The sequence below is a fragment of the Elephantulus edwardii genome, unplaced genomic scaffold (genome assembly GCF_000299155.1).
Source record: "Elephantulus edwardii isolate Elephantulus edwardi_28Jun2011 unplaced genomic scaffold, EleEdw1.0 scaffold00192, whole genome shotgun sequence".
Taxonomy (NCBI): Eukaryota; Metazoa; Chordata; class Mammalia; order Macroscelidea; family Macroscelididae; genus Elephantulus; species Elephantulus edwardii.
Genome location: NW_006399942.1, coordinates 2,657,285 through 2,670,231, shown reverse-complemented (window position 1 = coordinate 2,670,231; position 12,947 = coordinate 2,657,285). Strand labels below are relative to the sequence as shown.

The 12,947-nt window shown below is 37.9% G+C and overlaps 1 protein-coding gene across 1 annotated transcript in view; it reads right to left on the bottom strand.

The window, feature by feature from the left end:
• Positions 1-4,259: 4,259 nt before the first annotated feature.
• Positions 4,260-12,947, bottom strand: part of AMBN (ameloblastin (enamel matrix protein)) — a 17,738-nt gene continuing 9,050 nt past the window's right edge. The window contains exons 4-13 of the mRNA XM_006896844.1: positions 12,662-12,709; positions 12,097-12,207; positions 10,686-10,919; positions 9,083-9,121; positions 8,596-8,634; positions 8,248-8,286; positions 7,992-8,051; positions 7,850-7,894; positions 7,419-7,463; positions 4,260-4,796 (exon numbers count right to left, since the gene is read on the bottom strand). Of these exons, the coding sequence (XP_006896906.1) occupies positions 4,260-4,796; positions 7,419-7,463; positions 7,850-7,894; positions 7,992-8,051; positions 8,248-8,286; positions 8,596-8,634; positions 9,083-9,121; positions 10,686-10,919; positions 12,097-12,207; positions 12,662-12,709 (1,197 nt within the window). The remainder of the gene's footprint in view (positions 4,797-7,418; positions 7,464-7,849; positions 7,895-7,991; positions 8,052-8,247; positions 8,287-8,595; positions 8,635-9,082; positions 9,122-10,685; positions 10,920-12,096; positions 12,208-12,661; positions 12,710-12,947) is intronic.

Genomic DNA, 12,947 nt, shown 5'->3' with positions numbered 1-12,947 from the left:
AAAAAATTCTTTCATTGTTGTACAATTCCCCACCCTCTATGCAACTCTTACTCTGCATGGTTGTCATACAAATAATACCTAATCATATATTCCTTTTAAGTGGTTCTTTCCCTCATCTGTTTGAATGCAGCAGTGTACAATTAGCCCCTCTCTTCTTAGTTTACCCTCACCCCAATGTCAGTCTTGTTTTATAACAGTGGCATTATGCAGTATTTGTCCTTTTGTGGCTGATCTATTTAATTCAGCATAATGTTCTCCAGGGTCACCCTGGAGATAACCCATTTTGTATAATATTTCATGAGTCCCTTGTTTTTCAGTGCTGCATAGTATTTCGTTGTGTGACTATACCACAGCTTCTCTATCCATTTGCTTGTTGATAGCCCCTTTGGTTGTTTCCATCTCTTTGCTATTATGAACAATGCAGCAATAAACACCCATGATGTCCTTTTTCAAAAACAGGTCCTTCTTCTTAATAGCAAACCCAAAGTATGTGAGATGAAGCTTTACCATCCTTGTTTCCAAGGAACATCTTGGTGGCACTTTCTTCAAGACCGACTTGGTTGTTGTCTTGGCTCTCCATGGGATATTCAGTATTAACCTTATGCTTATTTTGCCCAGTTAAGGAGCTCTGGTGGCTTAGTACATTGTGCTACTAACAAAAAGAGCTGTATGTCTCCAGCAGTTCAAATCCACCAGCAGCTTTTACAAGCGAAAGATGGTAAGTCTCCTCCCATTAAGATTTACATTCCTGGATACTTGATAGAAGGTTGCTATGGGTTAAAATTGGCTCAGTGGTAATGAGTTTGAGTTAATGTCCAATTAATGGATTAATTGTGGGGAAAGGTGATACTTGGTTTGTGGAGTTCTGAATAATGTTCTGGTACCAGCTGAAAATGGATAGGCAATGCACTCACCCAGTGGGCAGAACTTTAAATGGCATATCTGTTGTCAACTTTATGTGGAAGGAGAAATGGCATTTGTAACAGATCTATACTTTTCACAGAGTTAGTACCGTATTAATGAATTGGTCAGAAAGTTGGGAAGAATATAATTGGAAGATTGTTGAGAAAGAGGACTAGGAGACAGACTACTTATATAGACCTCTCAGAATGAGATGAAGTATAAAGATATTTTATATCATATAAATACCTCTGGGAAGTCAGCCACAGTGAATGAAAATCTCATAAATCAAGATGACCTCACACTGTGGGAAGCACTTAGACTCTTTGCCCAGTCATTTGGTGTTGACTCTGTGGGCCAGTTTCATAGTGTCTTTGGTTGTAGGAATAGAGGTGATTCACAGGCTCAACAAGTAATATTCCCTACACTAAAGTTAATTTACTATTTTTTTTAAATTTTAAATTTATTTTAATGAAAGTTTACAGAGACTTTGGAATATCCATTCATTCATTGTTGCTCTTTTCTCCCTGCCCACGCCTCAACCCCCCAATTAGCTTTTCTTTTTGGAAAGTAAAAGAAAAAATTCTTTCATTGTTATTCAATCTCTCCCCCCAAGTCCACTCCACTATGCTACCTTGTTCTGGACTCCGGTCATAACAATAATACCTAGTCATATATCCCTATTAAGCAGTTCTCTCCCTCATTTGTTTCAAAGCAGTATACATTATTTATCCCATCTTTCTCAGTCTCCCCCCTCAACCCTGTTTTATAACATTGGCATTATGCCGCATTTGTCTTTTTCTGACTGAGAAATAATCTACTGTTATTAATACAAATGCCCAAGTTGCTAATAGCAGAGGCCCGCTCTGAGTTCCTGAATGAAAAGTATTCACCAGGGAAACCAGCAGATACAAATTCCAAATTACAAAGAAGGGCAGTGTGTGGAACATGAATTGAAAAGCATTAACTAGCTAACTAGAGCAATTTTATTTTCAGTTTTTTGTGCTGCTTTATTGCTAAATTCTTTTAGAGAAAAAAAAAATCAATTGGCAAAGAAAGAAACTACTATGACTCAACAATCTCATCTAGAAACTTTATTTCATTTAATTATCATAATAACTCTGTGAAGTAGAGCTCTATTATGTTAGCCAGCCCAATTATGGACAGAAAACCCAGACTCAGAAAGTGAAACATCACATCCAAAATCTCATTGACAGTAAGATATAATGCCTAAGTTTGAACCCAGGTCTGTCTCTATGTCTTCTACACTATTACTTTTTAGATGACCATCAGCAGTGCTAGAGTAAGTTTCAGTGGGTATCTGCTGCCGACTTTGGAGGTCATTCTTTCACCCTCTCTATTTTGTCAAAATTTCCAAGGGTGATAAATGGAATTTTCCTCTCCTATGTGTCTCAAGTGCTGGTCATGGGATGGGATGAAGAAAAGCTTGCCTGAAGATAGGGAGAGACTAGGTGGTGGGAATATGTTCCTGGGTAGGTAGAACATCAAGACTCCTTTCTTGAGCGGCTTCCCCCAACTTTCCTCAGAGTATAAAGGGAGTCTAAGTTCAATGGCCAATCAATATGTTACAATCCTATCAGTGGGGAGTATTTTAAATGGTTCATTTGGTCTTCTATTTTTTGTGGAAGAATAGACAGCATGAGCTATAAATCTACACCATCAGGTTGGTTAGAGACTTGTAAAGATTATACAGGGCCTGACGTGGGCAATTGAGGAGGAAGTAAAGAGAGTAGGTAGTCTAGTGGCTAAGGAGTTGGGCTGCCAACCCAAAGGCAGGTGGTTAGAATCCACCAGCTGCTTTTTGGGAGTAAGATGAGCAATCTGTGAATTGGTTCTAACTTGAAGAACGTGAGTATTTATTTTGCATAGAGAGAGGAGAATAGGCGGCTACTTTTCAGAAGTGACAAAATCTAGGCCTTGGATGGTAGGCGTTGACCAAAGAGAGTTGCACTGCTAACCCAAAAGCCACTCCTCTCTGGCAATTTGCATCCATCACAAGCGTTGTGGGAGAAGGGTTGTGACTTAGAACCTCAGAAACCCAACAGAGGGCTTGCTATGATTCAGTGTTAACTATATGTAGTGAGTGGTTTGTATTTTTGAGTCCTGAGTAATACTTAGTCTTAATGACAAGCAAGGATAAGTTTCTGGGTCGCCTTTACTCACCTTATATTTACAAGGATAGACTAATTCTCTCTCTCTCTCTCTCTCTCTCTCTCTCTCTCTCACACACACACACACACACACACACACACACACGAGATTTTCTTCCTCTTAGAGGCCTTGTCCTGCTGATGCTTTCTGTATTGCTCAAGCACGAAAATGGGACTGATTCCTTCCAGCTCCTGCAAAGCCCCTCAGCTAGTCTAGGAGCCTCTTATTTGTAGTTTCAGATACACTGTGTACTTGGTCTTTTCATAGTACTTTTCATGCTTCTGGTGGCCTTGGGCTACAGATTTTTCTGGGTTTTTGTGGGAAAATATATATATAAAGTGCTTAAGCCTGGTGCAGAGTGGCTGTAACTGTTGTAATTGAGCACTTGTCAGTCAGTCCTTTTGTGAGATAGATGTTTGAGGGAAGAGGCTAGATCTCCTATGCCTAGATAATAAATTTTCAGTGAAAGAATGAGTTGAACTAATGAATTAATGGTAAAGGAATGAACTGAACTGAGCTTACTAATCAAATAAAACATGAGTTAAAAAACAGTGGTAGCAAAATGGAGATGAATAGAGTTTTCTTAACCATTTACACATATGTCAACAATAAGCAAGCTTACAACTTCAGGTATTTTCAGTGGGAAAAATTCTTTATTTAAAACAGGTTAGATGATCATAACTAGATTAAATAAAATATTCTACGAGACTTTTAAATTCAGTTTACCAAACCCAGTAATACCAGTTAAGGGCTCTTCAGCAATCCTCATTTTTATAAAGTTGGAAGAAAATAGTTTATAATTCTGAGACTCTACATCTTTGCTTACAAAAAACTTTCCAAAGCAGTGTCTTTATCTCCTGGATAAACTAGTGACATGCTAGTAAGAGAAATACTATAATGCCTCAGACCCTAAACAACGGTGATTATAAAATCCAGAGACTTGCTCTGATGTTACTAATAGTATCTCTAAATCATAAAGACAACTCCTACATTTCTTTTCATAAGAGAATAAAAGCAAGAAGGGGACCTACAATATTGATAGCCCCTTTAGTTTACTAATATATGCTTTGCCTTGTTAATAATACCTTTGCTGCAGAAGGTTAAGCAGTGTTTTAGCAAAAAGGTACATTATGGGGACAATGCTGAGAAGCTTGTGCACACAGGATGTAGCTAATAGCTCAAGGCCTTCAGGGCTCTTGGAAATGCCACGCATTGTGCATAATCTGGGGCTGTTGGCCCTTGTTTACTGGCATAGATGTTTGTGCAGTGTCTGGGGTCACTGTGGAATCTGTGGTGGTTTCATCCTGGAAACCTGGGGGTGTGGTTGCATCAGGACCATAGGTCTCATAAAGATCAGCTAAACCAGGAGTCGCCAGTGGGTCAGCTGGAGTGACCCTGAGGCTTCCCCAGCTATGCCCTGCAGGGCCCTTAGCTACACCGAAAATGTTGCCTTTAGGAGGAGCAAGAAGCCCTGCGTGGCCACCATGTGCAAACTCTGTAAGGAGAGTTGGGTTCTCCAGGTTGGCTGGGTTGCCGGCTGGCCTGTGGGGTTCTTGTGTGCCTCCTTCTCCCTTCTCAGGGCCTTTGGTTGCGCCTGGGGTGTCGAATTCCAGTGTAAAGTCACCGCCCTTGCCTTGATTGGGGGCCATTCCCCCGAAGCCCGGCCTTAAGCGTCCAAATCCTGGAAATATTGCTCCATAGGCCATGGGGCCACCTCTGCCTCCCTAAAATTTGCCAAAGATAGAATTATCACACATTATAACATTATCATGCTAATTTTAAGTGGCTGAGAAATCCTAAAACCTGGTGTGGAACAGGGAGTTGGCTGGCAGCTTTGCATGAATATTGCCTTCTAAATTGGCTTTGAAATTTGAGAGGATTTTGCACATGTATGAGTGTGGAAGGTCATTTCTGGGAAAAGGCGATGAAGACTGGAAGGAAGCGGAACATGTACAGAGGGGCAGAACCAATACTCCAGGCAAAAGTTACTGGGACTTCATTTTAAGAAAATAGCAGTTGAAATGGGTAATAGCATAAATAAACCAGCAAACAGATTAAGTTTGTCAGAGGATGTTTTGGAGGGCCCTGTTGATGGTATTTCTCAATAACATCAAAGAAAGAAATAGAATAACCATTAGAAAAAGCTTGATTAATGCTTGGCTTCTCTGGAGGAAATGAATTTTATTTTTCCCTGGGGCAAGTCAGAATTCCAGTAAGGAGTATGTTTCTTTTGTTTTTTTGCTACCAAAAAATTTTAAACAACATTCTTTAAACATTTGGGTAGGGTTTTGCTACTTGTACATCTCTATTCTTATTTCCTTGCAATTTTAACTCATTGTAAATGAGATACTAATGTTTTTTCGTGTATTCACTGTGTGTTTTTTCAAGATACCATGTGATCTTCTGAGAACAAGCATAAAGAAATAAATATAAATTATAAGATGATTATTTACTATATACTTGAACTTCAATTGCATTAGTGTTATGCAGATAAAGTGTTCTATTCTTTGCTCCTAATCTCCTCACTCTTCAAGTCTGTTTTTGCATCTTCTCCTCATGGGATCGCACTGTGAGATCTCCTCTGGGCTAGGTACTGCCTCTCCTCTTAGTTTTATTGCTAATATTATCACATGATTTTGACACTATTTGCCCTGCCGTTGGAGTATCAAATATCAGAATGGCTTCCCAAAGTGGACAGTGTTTGCTGGAGCTCCCAGTTGTAAAACAGGTTTGGAAGCAGGAGTTGCATCCACTTCCTAAACCACATGCCTCTGAAAACTCTATGAACTTGGTGAAATGACAACAGTTATGGAAAGGTATTAGGCCTTTTGTTCATAGAGTTGCTATGGGTTGTGCTCGACTCGATGGCAATTCAACAACAACAACCATGGATTAGTATAAACTCCTTGAAAATAGAAACTTTATCTTGTTTGCGTAGTATTTTTCTAAAACACAAAGGGCAGATTCAAATGTTGTGATTTTTCTACCCTGTGATGCTACGTGTGTATTTATGAATTTGGTGAGTTTTCAGTTGATAATGACTTCTAATTCAGTATAATTTTCCCTTTGCTCTGTGCTATAATAGATGTAACAACAAATGCTGAGGGAAAAGGTAAAGTTGTGTGGGTTTTTTGATCTCAAATTTGAAATTTTTAATAGGCATGAATATAGATCTCTGGTGGCATAACATAATAGGTGTTGAACATCAAACTAAAATCAGCCACTCTACAGGAGTTTCTCCTGGAGAAGACAAGCAGTCTTCTGTAAAGATTTACAATCTCAGAAACTTGATGGAACATCACCAGGAGTTGGGAACATCTTCAGATAATAACTTTGACTTTTATGCATAGATAACGATAGCAGAATAAGAACATATTATTATATACTTATACATCTTGAATGTTACAACAAAAGTTTAAATTGGTTCATTTCAGAATATTGAGATATGAATTTGTTGTGTTGGGGCGGTAAGCTGTCTGAGATGGAATAAGAAAGCCCTAAATGGACTGTTGGTGTCGTTAGGTGCCTTTAAGTCAAAACCAACTTATAACTGACCTTTCAGCAGATTTTCAAAGGCTATAAAACACATGGGAGGAGACTACCCATCTTTCTCCCATGGAGTAGCTGGTGAAGTTGACCTGCATGCTTTTCAGTTGGAAGCACAGCTCCTTACCATTAAACTATCAGAGCTTCCTCTGTATTAATTACATATATCATTTTTTGGTCTGAAACATTTATAGTTCAGTGATGAATTGCCTCTGAAAACCTGCTAGAAGGTGAGCTATGGGTTGATTTTGACTCGAGAGTACACACAGCAACAGCAAGGATAGCTTTTCAAGAAGGATTTCTCTTGTGATCATACATAAAGCAGTCCTGGGTTATGACTTAAAGCAATTTAAGTCCGCAATTTCAAGAAAACATAACATAATGACAAACTCTCATCAATAAATGAATAGAATTAGTTCTTAATATAATAAACGGAAATCTTTGTATGAGAAATTCTTGTATTTTTAAAGAAAAAAATTGGACTTTTGTCTTATATCTTTCTACTTATCTAAAGTATAAGTCTGGAGATTTTGTAAGTGTCTTCTCAAATTTAAGTTTGAAAAGTTGAATTTGTTAAAAAAATAGTGATAATTTTGAAAAGACCACATTAAAAACATAATGAAATCTTGTTCTGATGGATGTGGCTTTGAAGCCATGCATTTGGTTTTGGAGTGGAAATTCTGAGATTTCATGCTCTTTATTTTGTTTCATTCATAGTCAATGTTTCTTACAGCCAACAAGCAATGACTCTTAATCCCTGGCTACTATTTTAAGAAGAAAAGTTTGAAGACATTACTCACCACCATTTCTTCTGAGCTCATGATGCCAAGTCTGCCTGGAGCATTCTGTTAAAAAAGAAACACTGCATCACGTTTTTTTGCCAGCTGTTTTCCATTACCTTCTCAGCTACTCAAGACAACGTTAAAAGCTATCTAATTTCCCTTTAAATCTTAACACTAATGCACATTCCAGAGATAGAGATTATTGAATAAAGATAGCCAATATGTATAATCCAGATAAAAATTTTCCTTTAATGTCATTTTATATCTATGTATGTATGTCTGACTAAAATTAATCAAATAAGAACTTGCCTTCTTGTCACTTCAGTTGGAAATTTAGGCATTCAAAGTGTATTTATATGTGATATATTATGTGAGGCCTGCATTTTATAATTTTAAATCTTGATAAAAATTATAATAAAAATAACTTTCAAAATAGAGTATGTGCTTACCAATTGATTTGCTCCATAGGGCATGTAAAACATTCCTGGATAAAGCTAAACATAAAGACAATGATCATTACAAAATAAATGCCTTTTCCAGGGGATTCACTTTTAAGTAAATGTCAAATGGAATTAGAATGAAAACACTTACTGGAGACTGTTTAGTTTGTGTCACTGGTCCTTGAGATATCAAACGGGCAATTTGGAGCATCTTTAAATAGTGGGAAATTGATTAAGTAACTAATATTTTCCATAATATACAACATCCTCATTCTGATAACTGCTAAGAGTTATATGAAAGATAATTTCAGTAGACGAGGACCAAAAAAGAAATATTTAACATTTCAAAGCAAGAAGCCATTGTACTTCAAATCTTTTCCCAAGAAAGCATTGATATCTATACTTACTGTTGGGACTTGTGGATCAGCAAAATTAATTTCTGGTAACTGTAAGACAGACAAAATTACCAAAATAGGCAGAATGAATCAAGCATACTTGTATTTAATGATTATAATAACATTATAATAAAATGTAGATGTAGTTGAGTGAGTAAGGAGTTGCACAGCCTGTTCAAATACAGGCAGTTTGAATCCACCAGCTGCTCCATGGGAGAAAGATGGGCATCTCCTCCTGTGCAATTAATTCACTGCTTCAAAAACTCACTGGAGGGTCAGCTGTGAGTGGGTTCCAACTGGCCGGCACACAGCAATAATATCGAGATCTTTTCCTAAGAAAGTATTGAGATCTATACTTACTGTTGGGCCTTGTGGACCAGCAAAATCAATTTCTGGTAACTGTAAGACATAAAATTACCACACAGTCAAAATAGGCAAAGTAAACCAGATACACTTGTATCTTATGAAGCAGGAATGACATCCACTCCCTAAACAACATGCCTCTGGAAACTATGAACTTGGAGAAATGATGATATAACTAAGGTTAAGCAAGGCTTAAGGTCTTTTGTTCATAGGCTTTTCATGAGTTGTGCTTAACAATACAGTGATCAAAACCAATAATAACATTATAATAAAATGTAGCTGTGGTCTAGTGGGTAAGGATTTGCACTTCCAATCCAAATACAGGCAGTTTGAATCCACAAGCTGCTCCATGGGAGAAAGATGGGTAATCTTCTCCTATGCAATTTACTGCCTCTGAAAACCCACTGGAGGATCAGCATAATGGGTGGGCACATAAGAGCAATATAGGGATCTTTTCCAACCAAGTGTTGAGGTCTATACTTACTGTTGGGTCTTGAGGACCAGCAAAATTAATTTCTGGTAACTGTAAGACAGATAAATATGAAAATTATCATCCAATCAAAACAGGCAAAATATGAACCAGGCAGACCCATATTTTGTGATTGTAATAAAATGTAGATGTGGTCAGGTGCATAAAAAAGTTGCATTGCCAGCCAAATGCTAGCAGATTGAATCTACCAGCTGCTCTGTGGAAGAAAGAGGGACAATCTCCTCCCATGCAATTTAGAGCCTCTGCAGATCTGCGGGAGGGTCAGCTATGAGTTGGTTCCAACCTGAGGGCACATAACAACAACAACAACAACAACAACAACAACAACAACAACAACAAACGAGATCTTTTCCCAACCAAGTATTGAGGTCTGTACTTACTATTGGACCTTGTGGACCACCAAAATTCATTTCTGGCAACTGTATGATAAACAAATATAAAAATTACTACACAGTAAAAGGCAAAACAAATTAGGCATACTCTTATTTTGTGATTATAATAAAGTTATAATAAAATGTAGATGTTATTTCCTAATTTCATTTATTTTTTTTTAGTCTCCTGGGATTATGACACTACAGTGATAACTGTATGACTGCCCTTTTTTTACTGCCATGACTCAAGGAGATGGGGCACGGCTATCACTGTAAGATGGAAGGAAAGGTATAGAGTCTGGAATTGGAAAGTATTAGATTTGAATTCTGATTTTATCTCCTTGAATGTCTGTGTAACCCTCAGCATATTTTATAGTGTGAGTCTAGGTTCTATCCTTAATTAATAGAATGAAAAAGTCTACTTTTATATGGTTGTTGTAAGAAATGATCAAATGCTTGGAACGTGCTAGCTAGCTGGTACATCCCATTTCTGTCCATCGTTTCTTTAAATTTTTACATTTTGCACTGCCATCTTCTTTATGGATAAGCAAGCAGAGATATAATGATAATTAATAATAATAATTATACAAAACACGTTGATGGCCAAGTGTAAGGAGCTGCATTGCAATGCTGAAGACACACAGTTCAAATCCACCAGCTGCTTTGTGGGAGGAAGATGGGTAATCCCCTCCTGAGCGATTAAAACTGCCTCTGAAAACTCGCTGGAGGGTCAGTTGTCAGTTCTGACTCAGTACACAACAACAACAACAACAACAACAACAACAACAACAATACAAAACACTAGTTGCTATTTTATCAGTCGTTCTTCTCAGTTTCTCCAACTCTGAATTCGACCAGTAATAGGAAGCCTCTTAGTCTCTAGCCTTTCCTGTTTACTCTGAAATCTCTCCTGTTTTGTAACTCAGAAACCAAGTTGGGGTTTTTTTCACCAAAGATCTCAATTCCGTTTTGTTACAGATTCAAATTTATCAAGGAAGAAACCAAGTTTTACAGGCTTTTTTAGAATCCATGCTCCTTTCCAGTGGCATAGGACTGAATGACTACTTTGTTTTGGCCCACAGAGTCCCAGATATGTCAGACCGTGTAAAACCGTGTTTATATTTTTGTGCATGCTACTCAAAGGCTGTGAATATTAATACATATCTTGCAAGTGGATTTTTCTTTCATTAAATTATTCTCCTCTGCCATTGCAAAAAGTCACTTACCTCAGCCTTTAGTGGCTTTTCTGATGGTGCCACCTGCTGCTGAACCATTGGTAAATCAGATTGCTGCAAAGGTGGCAGTCCCTGGTGAATCGGAGGCTGTGGCCCGATCTTTGGGGCGGTGCCCTGGAGGACTGTTGCAGCAGTGGGCGCGGAAGGTTTCTGCCCAGGCTGTTGGGGCTGCAGGGACTGCTGTGATGGGAGAGGTGGTGGATGAACAGGCAAAGAATATTCATACTAAAAAAAAAAAAAAGAATATTCATACTGTAGAGATATTGAAAATGGAGGTCAGAAATTGTGATGGTTAGCTTTTCTAAATCAGAAGGGCTTGGGGTAGGTGTTACTTGGAAGGGGAAGGGAAGGTGAGTGTCTTGGAACTGCATTTACATAGAAGACACAAATATGCTTAGAGACTATGTTATTTGGGAAGTCTCTGACAATGCATTTTGCTGCTAATGGAAAATTTGGATACGGAGTTGATCTGTCAATCCAAAGACAGGCAGTTTGAATCCACCAACTGCTCTGCAGGAGAAAGATGGACAATCTCTTCTCTCACAATTTACAGCCTTTGAAACCACCTGGAGGGTCAGCTATGAGTTGGTTTTAACTTGATGATACTTAACAACACCACAACTCCAGAGGCATCATATTCTTTGGGGAAATCTGTGTAACCTCCAATATCTTCACCTCAGTTGGGCCTGACCCTTCTCATGAAGATGTAAAGTGACTTGTACTTCCTGATGGAGTTTGCCATTTCTTGCTGTAGGCTCACATAAGTGGCATAGTGTTTAGCTTGAGCTATTACCCATAAGGTCAGTTCAAATCTACCGGCTATTTCATGGGAAAAAAAGAGGAGCGGTTTCCTCCCATAAGAATTTAGAGTCTTGAAAACTCAATAAAGTGTTGCTGTGAGTTAGAACTGTCTCAAAGCAGTGGATTTGTTTATTTTAGTTTGTTTTAGGCTCTCATCGCAAGCTGTCCTTTTTTCTTACTGGATTAAAATTATTAGTTTTTTACATTCAACAAACTCAGATATTGTGTTGTTGTTATCTGCCATAGAGTTGGCCACTTACTTATGCACAACAGAATAAAATGCTATTTAAGGCCTGTGGCATTCCCTTTCTTGGTAGTATATCAGATTTTTGTGATCTATAAAGTTTGTATTAACTGTTTTCAGAAATATATCATCAGGTCTTTTCCCCTTGGTATCTGGAAGCTTGGTAGCAGTGTATACAGCAGCGTAGCCACATTCTTGTTTCCACTCACAGAAGTGCATGAAGTTTATTGGCCAGGAATTGAACCTGGGCTCTCCATTCTGGAAGATGACACCTCTACTCCTAAACCCAAGTATAGAAAAGGCAAATAGGAGGACAGTTTTAAAGTCTGAAATGTCAAATACATCGATGCAATGTACCTGTTGAGTTTCGTGGTCTCTTGGTCGTAGCCATGGGAAAGAGGAATGTGGTGGGAGGAGACCATGCAGCCACAGAGGGTTGAAAGATTTCCCGAAGCCAAATCTAGAAAACTAAACACATAGGGAGCAAAAGATTTTAATATTGGCTTAATGTAGGACACCTTTCTCAAAAGTCCTCAGGAAGTACAGAGATAGGAAAAGTGTTGTTGATCCTAAACACTAGAAAGTGAACTCTTTTAAAAGTTTTGCATTCAGTTCTGCGCCAGAGGGTAACAGTCCCATAAATTTGAGATTTAGCTTTTAAGACCTTCATTTATTCTTATAGCATGTAAGGTATTGTTATGAATCACAGTGGCACTCCTAACGTTATTACCGTCACCACTATGGATATTAGTAATAAGAAATATTTGATGCGGCAATGAATGAATGGAAATCCAAAACCTCTGTAAATGTTTATTAAAATTAATAAAAAAAGAAAAAAAAGAAATTGAAACTTTATTAAAAGAAATGCAAAAGGCATTTACCAAAGTACATAAAAAAAGAAATATTTGAAAATTGTAATTACCTGAGGAAGTATGTTTAATCCCTGCAAACGTCCCAACTGTCTCATTGTCTACAAAGAGAAAAAAAAATAGGTTAGTATTTAACATGTATTATGAATTTTTGCTGTGATTTTTAACTGATTTTTCTGACATATGACATCAGCACAAAGTATGAGTCAACTTGAATAAATGAAAATGAGATATAAGTTACTACTGAAAAGTGGTGCAACCCCTGTGGAAAGCAGTATGGCGCTTTCTCAAAAAGTTGCAAATAGAGATACCATTTGACCCAGCAATTCCACTACTGGG